Genomic DNA, 18,992 nt, shown 5'->3' on the forward strand with positions numbered 1-18,992 from the left:
AGATCATTGCAGAATCTTAAACACAGGGGTGTCATGACCTGAAAGATCACCTGCTGGTAATGTCAGAAATGACAGGGCGAAGGCTGAGATGAAAGTCTGAGTTGAATATCACAAATGCAATCCTAGAGAGAAATGATAAAGATACAGACTAAACCTATTACAGTGGTAATGGAGGCAGGCTGCATATCTGTGAGCTAAAAACATCTAAATGCCACAGCTTATTGTTTTTCTGGTTTAAGGAGTTTTCTACAATTTATCTGAGACTTGAAATACAGAAAGAGCAACAGGATACAGCTTGTGGGTTTAGGTTTAGGATGAAAAGAAATTAGTTTAATTTTGTGGTTGGATATGCAAGAGTGGAACTCAGGGTAGAGATTTGAATTGTAAATGTAGTTTTGGGAATTTTTAACATACAGGTAATAAGTAAAGCCATGAGAGTAAAAGTATAACATGGAATGAGAAATGAAAAGATTTCAGGGAATGCTAATATTTCACAGAGTGTTTTTTATGCCCAGTATTGATAATGCTATTGCATTTTGCTTTAGATAGTCTTGCACTATTTCTTAAGTGCCCTTTGAAATTATGAACCTTTAACTCACAGTTAAAGATGAAAATTTGAGCATTTATTTAGCTATGGGTAGTAAACTATAAACAAAAACAAAATTTGTAATTTCACAAATTTCTAACATATTACTCATTTTTAATATTCTTTTCCTTACTTGTAATATATAGATAGCCTCAATTGCTACTCATTATCTGCTGAGGTTCCCAGAATCATGAAGGGTCTCAAGAGACTTATGGATATAACATAGTAGTAGCCATTGGATCTAAGTCTCTCCTTTTATTTTGTTAAGGGAATTTAAATTATAATTTTACAGGAAAAAACAAACTAAATTAATATTTTCAGATAGCCTAAAAATATAAAGTTTTTTTTTTTCTGAACCATAGAACAATTGATTCATACATGTATTTTCCCCACCAAATAACATGACTTTAATAGTGGTGGGGATGGGGGAAGGAGAGAGGGGAAGAAAGGGTGGATGATAGGGAGTAGAACTGATCAAAATCTGTCATATGCAGGTATGACTATGGCACAATGAAACCCACTAACTATTCTGTGTAATTAACATGCACTAATAAAAAGTAAAAAAAAATTATAAATGTTTAAAAATGTAAGCTATTCAAAACAAATTAGAAAATAGTGATGCAAATTGTACAATTTTATCTTCTTGAAACAGCAAAAGTTGAGTCAAGTTCCACAAGTTAACTTGTACTAATACAACTCCATGAAAAGAAAATTAGAGAGAGAAAGTGTGTGTGTGTGTGTGTGTGTTGGGGTGGGGATGGAGGTGGGGAAGGTGTTTCTGCTCAACATGAACCAATACTGAAAGATGTTCACAGAGAAAATTTGTATAGTTTTTAGTTTTTCCATATGCCAAAAGGACAGCAGAATTCTACTATTCTGTAATTATTTGCCCCAAGAATATTTACTCCCTTGTACTTGTGAAAAGAAAACAAAATACAGGACAATAAGTAAGTATACTTTGAAAGGGATTTCATTAATTCAACATTGATGGAATTAAAATGCACTCCTCAAGAAGAACCAGGATAATGTAGAATAGAATTCTCTTGATTTTCTTTAGATTTAGCTTTTAAATCAATGGCTTAAACTCTATGCATGTAGGATATTGATAAATATCCACTTATTATTGCTCTGAGAAATCCTTCTAAAATATCCGAGTTGTTTTTAAGCATCATTTTTAAAGAATGACATGCTAGATTTTGGTACAAATTATAACTTTCTAAAAACTATCTTTGCTACTTAGTTTAACACAGAGAAAGTGAATCTCAAGAGGCATTTGTTCAGAATTATTTGTGACTGAGACTGACTTAAACTTATGTGGTACAATAAGGAAATACAATTATCATATTTAATACTTTTGGTTTGTCTCCTAGAATTATTTTAGATCAGTATTAGAAATACTTATAATAAAATTACATTATTATATTTGTGGTTTGAAAGTACAAAACAGATTATTTCTATGTGTTAAAATAAAGATTGTTATCAGAGAATGATAAAAATGACCTAATTAGGTACTAGAGACATAGTTGATAAGTTTTATGGTTTCTTTTAATAGGGTCCTCTTGGAATACCTGGTTCTTCTGGTTTTCCAGGAAATCCCGGAATGAAGGTAACATAATTGATATGTTTAACTATATTTGAGTCCCAAATTAAAGAATGATATTGCATTAACTGAAGAGTATGGAAGTCCTTCTTAATTAGTAAGAGCCTAGAATAGTATGTTAATTGTCCATTATGATAGGAAAATAAAGAGAATTTTAAAATGAAAGTAACTCTATAAAATGTAATGAAGAATAATTACTTATAACCATACAATTACAATATTAAAGAATCTATCATTTCAGGGTTCTAGCATAACAGCTATAAGGAATAAGAAAGAGTTTTGAACTGAATTAGAACTCTGTTCTTGGATAGAGTGCCAGGGAGTCATAAACAGCAGAATGCTCTGCACAATAGAAAGTTAAAATAAATCAGACCTTGTTAGAAAAGGCCATTCTTTTACACAATGCCAGCCATCACCCCACCATTGAAGGCGTGGGCAGGGAGGATATTTGGCTCTCGGTGTGGGAATGGATTAAAATATTCTGCTGAGATGACTTACATTCATAGTGAGTCACAATTGCAGTATTTGGGAGAAATGCAAGGAATACAGTAGGAGGGTGTAAGCTCAAATAAACTTGACCCTTGGCATAAGTGACTTCATTTTGGGATCTCACACCATCTTGTCTGTTGAAGGTGATGCTCCTCCTTCTTTTGTGTTATCTTCCAGGTCAGCAATTCAGTTACCTGAAAGCTAGACAGAGAAAAGTCACAAGCGCTCCCTCTATCTGGGGACCTAGAAAGTCCCCAGGAACTTTCCTGGCTCAGGCAAGAGCCAAAACTGTGGGGAAAAATACACAAATAAAAGCAAACTGACTCTATTCTGATGTTAGACCTGTTTGTAAGCCCCCTGTCCTCACCACTTGGGGTTGATGCTGCCTGTGGTGTCTGGACCCTTTCCTCCCTTGGAAAGTGAATAATTAACTTTGCTTTGTGCTTGGATTCTGAAATCCTTCACAACTCACAGACCTGTTACCATTTGGTTAGACCTAGCAGAGGGTATTAAGATTATATTAGTTGAGTTAGTGAATAAATTCAGAACAGTATTTTCAAATGGTAAGCAACACATTTGATTGCCCCTCACCCTAAGAAATCATAGCAAAGACTTTCATCTTGAAGAATGGATTTACTTACAAGGTTTATTTAGTCTTACAAAAACGACAATGGCAAATGCAGGTAACTAGCCCACTTTAAGCCTTGCTTTCTCATGGAATTTTGCCTAGAATTGAGATAATCTCTATATTTTTACCATATTGGACCCTCCCCAATATAGTGTCATGTCTCTTATTAATAGTGCATAGTGCTATTTAAATGGGATTTCAAGTTAGAACAAAAAGACCTGAAATTTCAAACACTTATTGAAATACCAGAATCATCAGGTCAAGTGATTCTGCAGGCTCTCTCAAATGCTCTCTCTAAACTCTGTGCCACAGGGATGGAGCTGCCTTCAGATATTATCCTAAGTCATTTCACTATCATTCCTGCTTTCCTTGGGCAACTTTTTGTGCCCCTCTGACTCTGATTTTCTTCCTGATATCCCAATGTTTTCATTTGTGGTTCTGGGGCTAATACGCAGGGCAACACACATGCTAAGCATGAACTCTACTACTGAGCTCTCTCCAGCCCTGAAATCTATATCTTAATACAATTTACTCTTGCCCCACCTCCTCTATATCCCTATAAAAACATCCAAAATTCCTTCATTCTCATATGAGACCCTCCACCCCAAAATTGAGCTCTGGGTTGGGAAATAAAGAAAGAGTACTCACAAAGCCAAAGTCTACAAATTAGTAGAAAGGGATTTTTGCTCCTATGGAAGCAGTTTCAAGTTCACTAGCAATCGTACTTTATATAAGCCATCACTCTGGATACTTCCCTGTCCTCCCAGATTTTTGTAAGACTTGTTGTCAGCTCTGGAATGCTACTTAATAAAACTCAAACAGCTAGAAAACCTGTTTCTCTAAGAAATTGTTTCCCTGTATTTGCTTCTCACCCATGCCACTATAAAAATTCTTGGATATTTGTTTTTCTGCACCCAGTTTTTTGCATTTCAATAAAGAGTAATAGAGTTTTAATGTATTTAGTTGATAATGATGAGCCATTTAAACAATTTCAGTTTTCTAATCTAGAATTAGACCACACAGATATATAATAAAATACAGGAACTAAGTTGAATTTCAGATACAGAGTATAAATTTTTAATATAGGTATGTTGCACATATTGCATAGGAAAAACTTATACTAAAAGTTATTTGTTTATCTGAATTAAAACTAGCTAGGCTTTCTGAGTTTTATTGCTATCTGGATCATTATGTTGAATTTAAATAAAGGTAATTATCAGGTTACCTTGATCACTTAGTTCTTCTCCTAATGCTGTTTTTAAAAAATATCTAATTTATATCAAAGAAGTGTGTGTGCGTGTGTATGTGTGTGTGTTTGATAAGTGATGTTTTGTTTTGTGTTGCCCAAAGTTGTCAGGCTCATTAGATATTTGTAGCCCTGATATTTTACATTTTTCTGAAAGAATGATTTCTTGAAGGTCAATAGCATTGAAATTTTATAAATTGAGTAAAATTTATACTAATAAACATAATTTTTTCTTTATTACTTATATAGCAAGAAAACAATGTTTTGCCCTCTAATGATGATATAGACTTTTTTCTTTTCAATTTTTACTATGAGTTTCAGTCAATTGGAGAACCATTGTTTGGGTCCTGTAGCACATTTTAGCTGATCTTGGGTTGTTTTAGAAATATAAAGAGATACTTTGATTTATTCTTGGATAACAATCAAACTTTACTTGTGTGGTACCTTGCTGGACTTGAAATGTCCATGTTTACATTAAACAGAAACAACTTCTACAAACACAATGGATCTGTTCAATTTTTCTATTTTTTGTTTGATTTGAGGTAGAGTCTGAATATGCTTCTGCTATTTACACAGAGGTGTACTTGAAGCATATGAATATTTATATAAGAACAAATTAAAAGCAAAATGTGTAGGAATTAGAATATTTACTCTCATTCTTGGAGTTTGGTGTTACCTGTATAGGATTCTTCCCAATGTTTGATTATGAATCTAGATTATATTAAATGTTAAATATAATAAGTTAAAAAATCTGACAATTTGGTATGAAGAATACCAAATTTAGTGAAGGTTCTGAGGAGGGGAACTTAAGTTGACCCTGATGAATGTGTAGGATTTCTATAGTTGGAAATTGGGATATGGAGAATATTCTCATGAAAGAGGTCCCTAGCATAATTGCATAAAAGGCTGGTAGAAAGGCAGTAAGTCCATTCCTTAAGGTAGGTTAGGCCCACATCTTTGATAAACCTCTTTGTGCTCTTGGCCTCTGTAAATATTTGGGTTTAAAATGAAAAACTACAAACTTGCAATCAACTTTTTTCCATGGCACTGTTATATTTTTCTTAAATTAACATATCTCTTTGCACTCCTTTAGGGAGAAGCAGGTCCTACTGGAGCACGAGGCCCTGAAGGTCCTCAGGGTCAGAGAGGTGAAACTGGACCACCAGGTCCAATTGGTTCTCAAGGTCTTCCTGTAAGTTCCTAGTGTATCTAAGTACTAGCTCTGAAAGATAGGCACTTATTATAATATCAGAACAAATGCAACCTGTCTTAATATATTCTCTTTGAATTCTGAAGGAGTGCTTAAAACTCATGAAAAAAAAAATTTCCCATATCAACTCTGCGTGTTTTCCCCAATTTATGGAAAAGATAATTAGTCATAAAAGTATTCTTATGATGTAATGGTGAATAATGTGATTTTTGCATTTTTTTCTCTCTCCTTTGGGAAGATGATTGGACTTCTGAATGCTACCCATATGTGTCCAGATATAGTTTAATATTTTAAAACTTTTTATGTGCCTTTTAGGGTGCAATGGGAACTGATGGTACACCTGGTGCCAAAGGCCCCACGGTAGGTAACTTCATTTACACCATGTGAAATTCTAATAGTTTCAATCCTTTGGATATTGGCCCTACAATACTACCTAGGTCTCTACTCATCATGCCACTTTTGCTACCTGACAGGGCTCTCCAGGTACCTCAGGTCCTCCTGGCTTGACAGGACCCCCTGGATCTCCTGGCCCTCAGGGTAGCACTGGACCTCAGGGAATTCGAGGACAACCGGTACTGTCTTTTGAAACATCTATCATCCTGTAGTATTATCAAACTAAGAGTGCCTAGAGAAGTAACAGGTAACATGAAACAATGAAGCAGATAATGGGACTTATCCAAGTGAGGGAAATGAAGTCTGGAATCTGAAATCTCTGAAAGCCAAATGTTAATGTGCAATCGAGTTGTTTAAATTCTAAATTGAACATTATTGCCGTAAGTTAAATTTTAGGTTTTTTAAAACTTAATATGGTGATAATTTCATAGTTTACCTCATAGAATTTTATGGTTAGTTAAATAATAAATGTTATGGAAATATTTTATAGGGATTTATGTGATGATTTGGCTAAAATTAGGTTCAACAGATATTTCTTGAGGGTTATTCTTGAAGAATGATTCCAACATACTGTTTCTATTAAACAAGTTTCCATAGTTTGCAGAAATTATTAGGAAATATATTTGTGATGAGTCCATAAGAAATAAACACATTGAGAAGTTGTGCTTTTATATTGATGGGGAAAATACACTTTTTTTTCCCCAGTACCACTTTAAACAAATATTTTAGATTATGATACAAAAAAATGTGGTCATGTTGATAAACTACTTTTAATTGCTAAGGATAGATTTATTAAAATATGAATATTTCTGATGTGTCACAATTTACTTTACTATGTTCTCAATTTGGCAATTTGATTCCTTTGATATAAACACCAATTAATAGTTAAGGACACAAATACAGAACTCCCAGAGCATTTCAAAAATAAAATATCCTACTTGGAGTTGCAAAATTCTCAAGAAATAAGAAATAAGAAATTAGAAATAATTCTAATTTAAGGATCAAATCTGAATAATAGTGGAATAATTTTAAGTATTTTAGTATGTTTGAAAAAACATGACATTAAAAATCAAACTGTTGAAGTTCACATAGATTCACATACATTCTATAAGATCTGCCAAGTTTAAAAATCACATTACTAATTCAATACAGATTCAAACACTGAAAAAAAAATGCAGGCCTATTCATGCTAATGGATTAGAGCAGATTGGACTTGCTAAATGTCCTGGTTTCTACAACAGTTAACATTTTATTTTAGGGTGATCCAGGAGTTCCAGGTTTTAAAGGAGAAGCTGGCCCAAAAGGGGAACCGGTAAGCCTTCACTTTTATTTTTATTTTTTTTAAAGACTAGAAGAGCATAGATGTCATTTGGAAGTGTACATCTCAAAATGCTCAAGAGATTAAAAAACAATAGGACTAATAATAGCTTTGGATGAAAATACTTTGTTTATTATACTTTAGGATTTGTGACTGGCTTCATTAAATGAGTCTTCCAACTATTCCACTTGTCAAAGAGCTCCTCTGGTAACTTCCTTATGTTTTTAACAGGGGCCACATGGTATTCAGGGCCCAATAGGCCCACCTGGTGAAGAAGGCAAACGAGGCCCTAGAGGTGATCCAGGAACAGTCGGACCACCAGGCCCAATGGGAGAAAGGGTGAATTTGAATAATAAAATACATTCTTATAGTTATGGGGGAATTGTATGAGTAAGTTTGGGGATAATAAGGAAAACTAAAGCATTTAAGGGATCCACTGTAGTGGCCTCAAAACAGTTTAACATGGTTGTTGTGTATAAAAAGAGCCAACTGTCTAATCATTCCTCATTCATTTGTGCGACACATATTGATTGAATCATTACCAAATGCCAATTTGAGATTTTGGTGCTTGAAATACATTAGCAGACTTCTATCTACTATGGTCTGAGCCTTGTGTGGACATTAGTTTACTTTGGTGGGGAGATACAATTAGAGGTCAGTAGTAAATAAAAACATATTTACACATTCACTTATTATCTAATGGGCTGGCATGGTGAAGAGCTAACTAGAGCATATGACAGTGATATAATGTTAGATTAGGTGCTTAGGAAATAGGGTCCTTTGAGAAGATACAATTTTGCCTGAGACCTAAGAAAGAACATTCTTAGCAGAGGAAAAACTAACTCCTAAGCCAGAAGGTCAGAAAGGATTTGGTCATTGTGAAGGTCAGAAGAGGCTGCTGTGACTGCAGTATGATGAAACAAATCTGAAAGGGGCAACAATAATCCAAAATTTGTACAGAGCTCAGAGCTGTCAAGGGCTTCTCACACAAAACAATATTAGTGCTCCTAAAACTTTATAATAATTAAAATAAAAATTAATTGCTCTATTCCAAAACTGTCAATAGCAATTTAAAGATTATATTTTCATCCTTTGTAGGGTTCTCCTGGCAATCGTGGTTTTCCAGGATCTGATGGTTTGCCTGGACCAAAGGTGAGGTCACCCCACATTGCTGATGCTCACGTGGGTGGTGTTTAAAAGAGGCCAAGTACAGTATGGTGATAAATCTGGCATGAATCCAGATCTAGAAAGGAGGTGGATGCAGACATCAGGCCTGTCCTTATAGACTTTTACTTTAGCTGATATATATCTTTTACTCAGAAATTTAGCTCTTCCAAGATTCTATTTGAATTATTGGAGTGGGATTCTAAACACAACTTTGATTAATTAATGATGGGAAAACCACTCTTCTACAAGATATTCAAGTTACAATAAAATGTTTAATAACATTGTTTCAAAGAAGTCTTTGTAACATCTTTGACAAAATAGTCGTATATTAGTGTGGATTTGTAAAATAAGAATTTGACCTCTCCCTGCTTTTGTTTCCCTGTACTCCTTTCTTCTTCTAACTAGTATCTCTTGGTTTGGAACAGGGTGCTCAAGGAGAACGGGGTCCTGTAGGTTCTTCAGGACCTAAGGGAGGCCAAGGGGACCCAGGACGTCCAGGGGAACCTGGGCTTCCAGGTGCTCGGGTAAGAACCTCGAGTTATTTGGTATATGAACCCAAAAGAAATCCTCCTAGTTTATCCATTGAAGGTTTTTTGCTTTTGCTTGTTTATACAACTTGGAGCATTTTGTTTTTATGATTTTGATCTGATTGTTGGAAATATTGTTTTAATTTTTTTTCATTTATAGACAACATGTTAACTTATAGTCTTTGTTTCTCAAATAAGTATAAACTAGTAGCTTTGCCATTTGACACGAGAAAAAAAATCTTGTTTTCATTACTTGCTAAAAAAAACCCTGCTTGTTTGGCCTTTGGTACAGATTTTCTGATAAATTTCACTTTAACAAAATATCATTGGAAATATCATTTAAACTCTGGAATTGGCCATCTATTCAATCATTAACAATGCAAAACTATTTTTCCTATTTAGAATCTTTACTTAAATGTCAGTTTAGCAACAAATTGACAGGTGCTTTTTGTTTTCAGGGTCTGACAGGCAATCCTGGTGTCCAAGGTCCTGAAGGAAAACTTGGACCTTTGGTAAGTAATTTAAATAAAAGCTATTACCTTAATATTCTTAAATAGATATGCAATTTAAATGACACTAATTTGAAGTTAATATTTTAATTGTATGGATGTTATATTTTCATGCTTCACCTAGTAAATTCTTCAGATCTTTTATATTTTCAAATTGAACAAAATCTAAATCAAATTTCTTTGAAATAAATGTTGGAGTTTGAAATTCCATAATTGAAGAGAGTTGAAATGATCCTATTTGATATTAGTGAAATTTGTCTACTAACAATGTTCTCATTTTTCCAATTTTATATATTTAAAAGATAAGTAGGTATGACTCTTAAGAGGTGATATATTTTGAGCCCTTACCTTATATTGCATTGTAAAACAAAGTCCTGAATTTTCATTACCACGAACTAGAGTAAATGAAAGAAGAAAGAAAGATTCTTCCTATCAATATGAGAATGTCAGGAAATGTGAGGACAAGGCTTATGTATACAGTAAGAATAAAATCTGTGCTCTAATTACTCCAAATATTTAAGAGATTTTCTAAAAACCATCCAACTTTTCTGAGTCACTAAAAAAAGCCATGGGGTAATTTACAATTTATATAACTTTTATAGTAAGCAAAAGAAAATGGCAAATTTAGAATGGAACATTAAGAGAGAACTTACATGTTTCCTGTCTATCCTATAGGGTGCTCCAGGGGAGGATGGCCGACCAGGTCCTCCAGGTTCCATAGGCATCAGAGGGCAGCCTGGGAGTATGGGTCTTCCAGGCCCGAAAGGTAGCAGTGTGAGTACAGTATATAATATATGCCACCTCAGCAGAATCTGCATTGGAAGACCAAGGTATATTTTTTAGAAAACTGATTGAGTTTTAGAATAACTTCAATTTACTCTTTAGGGTGACCCTGGAAAACCGGGAGAAGCAGGAAATGCTGGAGTTCCTGGGCAAAGGGTAACTATCCATTTTCTGCTCAAAAAAACAAATATGAAACTGTCGAAATTCTCATTGTCTCATCTTATGAATTCTCTGTGTGATATTAGGGAGCTCCTGGAAAAGATGGTGAAGTTGGTCCTTCCGGTCCTGTGGGCCCTCCGGTATGTGACCTTTTAGTGATTATATTTTTAAATCACATTTCTTGGTGATGTTTGTCCAGGATTTATGAATACTTATTGAATAAGTTTCAGGAGAAGTGAATACAAATGTGTGTGGTAGAAAAATTTTAGTTATATCTTATCACCTGATTCCTTGTGATCTGGTGTTTCCATCCTTTTACAATAAAATGATTGGCCTTTTCATTTTAAAGATTTTTAAAAATCGGATGACAAAGACTACCTTATTATCTTTATAAGTTGCAATTGACTTTGACAAATATTTTGTATTTTATTAAAATTTTAAATACTAATTATACCTATCTTCTTCCAATAATGTATCTTATAAAAATTTACTTAAGATGGCTTTTTTTGAAAAGATAAAAATAGATAATATATATTCTTTGAGATTAGGTTTCTGTTTTAGGATTTTAAAGTTGTTTATCAGAAATATTTGGGCATATTTGCTGGTTTTAGTGTGGAACAGCTTAATTGTGTTTCTAAAATGTCAGCTTTGCTTTCTTTAGTTATTCTAGTTTTGAAGCTGTGATTAATAATTCTTATGGCACATAGAAATAAACTACAAGAGAAAATATCATCCTTTTAGATTAGATATGGTAAAATGATGAATTTTTTTCCATACTCAATTTGCCCAACTTTCTTATAATTTTAAAATTGACTCCAGACATTTTCTTTTTGGATCAAAAAAAGGAATACATGCCATCAGTCTCTTCACTGGCTTTAGATGATATTTTCTCACCAGCAGGAACTTCAAATAATACCATTTGATAGATTTTTAAATTCTAGTCTGTTATTTAGCCAACATGATAAACATGCTGAAAGAAATACTGGAAGTAAGTTGTTTCCATAAACAAGAAGCAGACATAGATCTATCTGTATTCATGATTTTCTTTCCTTCATGACTTAGGGTCTAGCTGGGGAAAGAGGAGAACAGGGACCTCCAGGCCCCACTGGCTTTCAGGTATGCACTAATTCAGGCTTCTGTTCTTCCATTGAATGGTTTTAAGATATGAAAAGTTAAGGTTGAATGATGTGAAATTCTCACATTTTCAAAAAAGTCATCCCCCTTTGAGTAGATGGGATAGATATTTGGATAAAATCAAGCATTTTTGTTCAAAGGAATGGAATTCCCCTGAAAAACTGATCAAACACAAAGCTATTAACAAATTAAAAATAATAGAATGTTCCTGATAACTGAACAAGGCTATTAAACTATAAGTCTTATCATTTTTTATGGGCATAGACACTAAAATTTGTTTGGAAAAACTTTCATGATTTATCTACATACATGTTTTGCTTAATGTGTCTACATAATATCTTTTGCTGGGTATATAATCACGGAGGTTCTATGAATTATAAAAGATGAATTGTTAACATTGGTAGCCTATGTATTTTCATAGATTCAAAATTTTATTTCCTTATGTTCATTTTAGGGGCTTCCTGGGCCTCCAGGTCCTCCTGGGGAAGGTGGAAAGCCAGGTGATCAGGTGAGATTTTAAATAATAACAACGCTATAAAAATTGCTGGCTCATGATATTACTTTTTGTGAGTGAAGATCTGTTCTGATTTTTTTCCATATATCTCTTTGAATCTTCAAAAGAATCCTATGTATTATTGTTATCTGCATTCTACAGATGAGGACAGTGAGGCACAGAGATACTAGATGTCTTTCCTAAAGTCACATGGCTGATAGTATTTGAGCCCAAGTTTTCTGTTTTCCAAGACTGTGCCCTTAACTAGCACATATACCTTACCATAGCCATAGAGTTTCACTGGAGGATTTATACACAGTTATAAACACATATAATGATTTTAACATAAGTTAAATCTATTTTTTCGTTTAGTGATTCATTTGTTGCTTACCATTCAAAACAAGTATTTCCTGAAAATTTCTTATACTTGGCTCTACTGAGAGGAACAAGATGGATATGGGCATTGCTGTCATATTAAGAATGGTAGAAGATGGAGAAAATAAGAAGAGAGTTACAATATAGCAGGTTCTGAAAGCAATAATAGGGGAGATAGCATATATATGAAAACATGAAAGATGCACCTAATTCAGATAGACATAAGGGTCTAGGAAAAGTTTCTGAGACAAAGTAGTATCTTGTATGAGATCTGAAGGATAAACAATGGCAAAGTCAGAATGAATGGAAGGACTTTTCATAATACTATGAAATTGGGGTTTTAGGAAGATCATGTTGCAATGAGGACAAGCTGTTTCAGAAGAACCCATAATTCCTCGTAGCACTTTGTCCATAACATATGTCTAAAAAAAATATTTACTAAATTAAGTAGGACTTAATTGGTTCTATTTAGAAGATCAGCTCTTCACTGTTTTTTTTTTATATTATTTCTCTTTATGTAAACTTTTTTATGTTCTATTGGGATATAAAAGGCTTTGGGATATATTCTTTCGCTAAAAAGTATACCATACTAATTTTGTGCCAGAATATTTTGCATTTTTTCATTGCCAAAAAAAATTAAACATTCAGATATAATTTAAATTTTTCTGGAAAAATGTTTCTATTCAATAAATGGATATTCTTTTATTTTAAAAGTATATGTAGTTTTCCTTCTTTAATATTATGGACTTATTCAGCCTTCAAATGGTACTCAGAAATAAATTTGATATATGATCTAAAAAGATTTCTGCTAATGCCTTAGAGCTATCTTAAAGTTTTTCTTCCGTTTTTAAAAATTCTATTTGTAGGGTGTTCCTGGAGACCCTGGAGCAGTTGGCCCATTAGGACCTAGAGTAAGTATTTTCTGTTTTGTGATTAATTTTGCTTCCCACTGGCTTCAATTTTAAAACAGCATCTTTTATCTTAAAAGGAGTTTTGATTTACGCACCAAATTAAAAAACTTGAATCATGAACGAGGCCGCTTCTAAATTTTTCTCTAGCAATGCCATTTACAGAAACATTTTAAAACCATTTTTAGATGAAGTGTTGAAATTATTTGACATTCTAATATTATCATAGGGAGAAAGAGGAAATCCTGGTGAAAGAGGAGAACCCGGAATAACTGGACTCCCTGGTGAGAAGGGCATGGCTGGAGGACATGGTCCTGATGGTCCAAAAGTAAGTACCACATTGATCTCCATACTTTAAAAAGCTCTAAAATTACTGCCTAGCAGGTTCCAGATGGTATTAGAATGTGTCCCCGCCCTTTTTTTTGCAAGACGAGTTGACTTTATCATTTTATTATTCAACAAATATTTAATGAGTGCCTACTAGGCATTTTCCTGGCAAATAAAGAATGAGCTCAAAAGAAGACTTTTCTGCAAGGGAGATAATGCCCTAAGGCATATGATGATATGATGATATGATTCACACACATGCCTATTCTTAATGCTTATTTAGATATATTTTATTAATAGCTTCCATGAGTAAGCAGAAGCAAGAAATAGAAAATCACATTTTTTACTAAAGCTATTCTTAATCACATGCTCCATTTTCCTTATCTCTGGTTGCACAATTCTTTCTACACATGTGAAAATATGTACTTTTTGAACCCTGAAGATAGAATACATTATAAAGGAGAAATCAGCATCCTTACCTTTTAAGTGTCATTGGTAGGAAGAAAATAATGCAGCCAGCTTCAGTATGCACAATTGAAGTACAATTTTCCATGATTGTGTAGCATGACAGCTCTTATCCTCTTCAGGGAACAGAGTGATTGGATAAGATTGACTTTAATCTAACCACTAATTATCTGAAAAAAGAACTTAATAACACAGGTTTTCTTAAGAGAGTATGGAATCAACATTTCTTTCCTCTAAATGTAATCTCATCTTTATGAGTCTAAGATGTTGCCAATAAAGGAAACAGAAAAAGGCAAGTCTATTATTTTTATTTTAATTGGTATTTAATTTTCTCTAAAGAGAAAAGTTGGAAGCATAAATCAAAAGTCAAAAATCAAATCTGTTTTAATTCCTAAATAAAAATGTAAACATTAGGTTAAACTATGTGAAATTGCTGACATTCAACTATCGTTGCCCTACTGAAGCGGCAATTTCACATGTTCAGTCTTAACGTGGTCACTTATTATTTGTTCATTTTAGGGCAGTCCAGGTCCGACTGGGACTGTTGGAGACACAGGCCCACCAGGTCTTCAGGGTATGCCAGGAGAAAGAGGAATTGCTGGCACTCCTGGCCCCAAGGGTGACCGAGTAAGTCTCTTTATTTATCTATTTATTCCACTTAATTTCTTTAGATGTTCTACTAATAATGACTTCTTATGTAGGCTTTTCCTTCTACCATTCTGAGTCTCACATCACCTATTCATTTATTCTTCTAATAAATATTTATTGAGAAAGTGCACAATGCCAGGTACTGTCTAGGCTCAAGGGGACATAGCTATGAAGTCAATTAAGCATTTGGACCCGTGAAACTTTCTCACAGGTGTGGGAAAGAGATAATTGAATGGATAAAGTATTTTGTATGCTCTTCCAGGGCGGCATTGGAGAGAAAGGTGCTGAAGGCACAGCTGGAAACGATGGAGCAAGAGTAAGTGAGAGCATATTTTTGTAGCAGAGCGAGGAACCAACATTATAAGTAGTATATGAATATGTCTTAATTTTTCAAAATAAAGTTTATCACGTTTCACTGGTAGTCAGAATTTTGAGAATGATGGCATTTGAGATGTTATGTGAATCGGTCATGGATACTTATTTGCATACCACAAATTACTGGAAGCCCAAAAGTAGTCATTGTTGAAAAAATTAAATAAAACACAAATGTATTATGTCTGTAGAATGGGATTTAAGGGAGTGGGATGCCTCTTTGTCTTTCTCTGTCATCTTTTTATTTCATGTGCAATGTTTTTTTTTTGTTGAAATGTTGATCTAAAGAGCTAGTCTAGACCTCATTCCAGTACAGGCAAGTAGAATTTTATAGTGGCCAAAGTGTGTTAAGTGTTTCTCAATATACTGAATATTATAGGTGAGAAAATTACTGCACAGTGACTCATCATTTATGCTTTCATCAATGAACAGTCTGGATAAGTGGAATGTTAAGAAGAATGATTGAAGGGCTGGGGTTCTGGCTCAGCACTTACCTAGCATGCATGAGGCACTGGGTTCAAGCTTCAGCACCACATAAAAATAAATAAATGAAATAAAGGTATCCTGTCCATCTGCAACTAAAAATATAAAAAATAAAAAAAGAAGAATGATTGACACCAAAGCATTGTTTAATGTCATGTCAAAAAATTGACATTTAACAAATTTTAGATCTTCAAAATTAGAATATATTTGCAGGTCCAAGGGTAATCAGGGTAGTAGGACAATATATTTTCAGACATGCATTATTTCCTCGTGGAAGAATGGTTAGCACAGTGGTTCAAATGCTCAGCATTTTCTGTTACAATTCCCGATATTTTGTGAATTTTTCCTGTGTCAGTGAGACATGATTTGCTGTTATTTTCATGTTGTGCCCTGGCAGTAGCAATTGCATCATTAAAAAAAGATCACCTTGAGCCACTTTCTGGTACTTCAAATTGAGTAAAATAGAGAAAAGTTAGAAATCTTAGGTGACATTGTCCCTTTATCCTTATGAAAAATTTTAGCGCATTACAAACACTTGCTGTCTTTTCCCTTTTTGTTAAATCTAATAGTTGATTTAATATTTCAAAAGCAATTTAAGTAAATCTAGAATATTGTTGGTGTTCTACATCAAAAGTGTTATGGAATGTATAGTAACAGTACAAGACTATATGAAGGAATGTTACATTGAGAGTTTAACTCCAAAGTACACATCTACTGTGCCTGTGAATTGCCAATGTGGTAGGCTCGGCACTAAGCAATGGCTGCTTTAGTTGTAGTGAAGGCAGTACATTGTTTTAGGAAAGAGAGAGAACAGAACATCTGCTGGAATCATATAACAAAGGAAAAATCAATAGCATGTGCTCTCTGTATGGAAAAAGCATCTGTGACTATAAGTAGCAAAGTGATCTTTGTATTTAATCAGAGCTTTTAAAGAATTACCTTGAGTAAATTAACAGAAAAATATCATTTCATCATTGATACAGAGAATATAAGAACATGGTTTTCTCATATTCATGTAAAAATATGAAATTAAAAGTCATTTTTGTGACCTAACTTTCTTCGGCAATACTTACAGAAATTAAATAATGAAAGAATATTTGGGCTGCATATGAAGAGGCAATCCACAAATATTGGTAGAGACATTGTTTTAGGAAGAACTCCTACACTCCAAGTGTAAAATGCCACATCAGCTTCGGTGTAGCTGGGTGGTGACTCTCTTTTTCATTTCAGAAGCATGTAGAAAATTAAATGTTTACTATTTTTATAATTATAATTTAGGAATATGTTATAAAAGAAGAAAAGCCTTTTTTCAATCTATATTCAACTTTCAAAATAGATATTAGCAAAATGAAAGAGGCTAAGAAACATAGAGACATTATTGAAAATGACATTAATTTAGAACTATTGTTTAAAGACAGTTTATGTGGGTAGGGGTTGAGTTGGGTGAAAGAGAAACATTTTGTTGGGAAAATCTGGTGGAAATGGTAATGGAGCAGACAGAAAAATTTTGAAAATATACAGATTATGTCATGTATTGTAGATAATAATTTGAAAAAATAAACAAGCTATAAAAATAGTATTTCTTTGTTTCCTTACTTAAATATGGAGATTTATGTGCATTCTTATTCTCAGTATGCCTATATTCTATTCCCTGACAGGGTCTTCCAGGTCCCTTGGGCCCCCCAGGTCCTGCAGGTCCTACTGGAGAAAAGGTAAGTCACAAACTGTTATTTTGTGCACTTAAAAGCATAAGGGGGAAATAAGGATCTTGTGTAAATAGAAGGGAAACCAGTAGGATAGAGGAATGGAGGAAGAGAGGGAAAGGGGAGGTCTTTAAGAGTGAAATTGATCAAGTTATGTTATATAGATGTGAAAATATGCCACAGTGAAGCCCACTATTCTGAATAATCATTATGCATCAATTTTTTAAAATGTCTGAACGCTGGCTCTTTCATAAAATTTTGAGGTAGAAGGTCTCATAGTTGTCACCCACTATCTACCCATTCATGTTGCCCAACATTCTACAATTGTATTATGTTTTACTTTGGACAATAAATGTCTAAAATCTGCTTTTTAGGGTGAACCTGGACCTCGAGGTTTAGTTGGCCCTCCTGGCTCCCGTGGCAATCCTGTAAGTGACAATATTTTGGTGTTTTTTTTTAGTGTATGATTGAGCAATAAAACAACTTATCAATTGCTATCTATCTATCAGTCATCTACCATCTACATATGCTTATAGTGAAGTCCATACCTACTGATTTAAGCTATTTATAACTTCCTAATTTTCAACCTTTACTTTTCTAATTAAACTTTAAAAATTTATGAGCTACACAATCTAGTAAGTCTAGGTAGGCAGTTTGTTTACTAAATAAGAAACTTTGAGACTTCTATGTTCAGAATTTTGTTCTATGACCTCTGTCTTTGTATTACCCTTAAGGATCTTCCTCTAGCAATATGTATAATTTCTTTTTATATATGCTTCAAAGTACACTGAATTTATTACACCCTACTTAAAAATATTGTACTTTTTAAGAATATGTGTGGAGATTCAGTCATCTTTTTCTTCTTTTAGGGTTCGCGTGGTGAAAATGGCCCAACTGGGGCTGTTGGTTTTGCTGGACCCCAGGTATAATTTTCAAATATCCTCAATTTATAAGTTGACACTCCTCTGTTTATAGCAATGAGTTAAAATGTCATTGTCATATTTTTGAAAGTATATTGAAGTTCTGGGAAGTATATGGTTTTGTTAACATTGATTCCCATTTTCAATACAGCTTTTCATAAGCTGGCACAAAAATTGAGTTTGTCACATCTGAATTTGCTTATGTAACTATAATTTTAATAATTTATAGTTTTTTTTAAACTGTCTTCAAAGATCTCATCAGGGTTTTGATTTTTGTCCTGTACTTTAATATTGTAGCCAAAGCTTTATTTCATAATATATAACTAATGTTAGTAGCAATTAATATTAAATATTTTGTACATAAATCTTACAAATCTGTTGCTCCTTTGTACAATTGCATATAGGGTCCTGATGGGCAGCCTGGAGTAAAAGGTGAACCTGGAGAGCCAGGACAGAAAGGAGATGCTGGATCTCCTGGACCACAAGGGCTAGCAGGATCCCCTGGCCCTCATGTGAGTTAAAACAAAACAAAACAAAATAGAAAAAAAC

At 33.7% G+C, this 18,992-nt stretch overlaps 1 protein-coding gene across 1 annotated transcript in view; it reads left to right on the forward strand.

Moving 5' to 3' along the window:
• The window catches only part of Col5a2 (collagen type V alpha 2 chain), a 134,533-nt gene that overhangs the window by 95,997 nt on the left and 19,544 nt on the right, over positions 1-18,992 (forward strand). Inside the window, exons 18-39 of the mRNA XM_076865572.2 lie at positions 2,139-2,192; positions 5,643-5,741; positions 6,075-6,119; positions 6,233-6,331; positions 7,411-7,464; positions 7,702-7,809; positions 8,569-8,622; positions 9,063-9,161; positions 9,623-9,676; positions 10,349-10,447; positions 10,559-10,612; positions 10,702-10,755; positions 11,678-11,731; positions 12,204-12,257; positions 13,484-13,528; positions 13,755-13,853; positions 14,837-14,944; positions 15,228-15,281; positions 17,479-17,532; positions 17,898-17,951; positions 18,393-18,446; positions 18,848-18,955. Coding sequence (XP_076721687.1) covers positions 2,139-2,192; positions 5,643-5,741; positions 6,075-6,119; positions 6,233-6,331; positions 7,411-7,464; positions 7,702-7,809; positions 8,569-8,622; positions 9,063-9,161; positions 9,623-9,676; positions 10,349-10,447; positions 10,559-10,612; positions 10,702-10,755; positions 11,678-11,731; positions 12,204-12,257; positions 13,484-13,528; positions 13,755-13,853; positions 14,837-14,944; positions 15,228-15,281; positions 17,479-17,532; positions 17,898-17,951; positions 18,393-18,446; positions 18,848-18,955 — 1,557 coding nt within the window. The remainder of the gene's footprint in view (positions 1-2,138; positions 2,193-5,642; positions 5,742-6,074; positions 6,120-6,232; positions 6,332-7,410; positions 7,465-7,701; positions 7,810-8,568; positions 8,623-9,062; positions 9,162-9,622; positions 9,677-10,348; positions 10,448-10,558; positions 10,613-10,701; positions 10,756-11,677; positions 11,732-12,203; positions 12,258-13,483; positions 13,529-13,754; positions 13,854-14,836; positions 14,945-15,227; positions 15,282-17,478; positions 17,533-17,897; positions 17,952-18,392; positions 18,447-18,847; positions 18,956-18,992) is intronic.

This window comes from Callospermophilus lateralis, chromosome 9, assembly GCF_048772815.1.
Source record: "Callospermophilus lateralis isolate mCalLat2 chromosome 9, mCalLat2.hap1, whole genome shotgun sequence".
NCBI lineage: Eukaryota > Metazoa > Chordata > Mammalia > Rodentia > Sciuridae > Callospermophilus > Callospermophilus lateralis.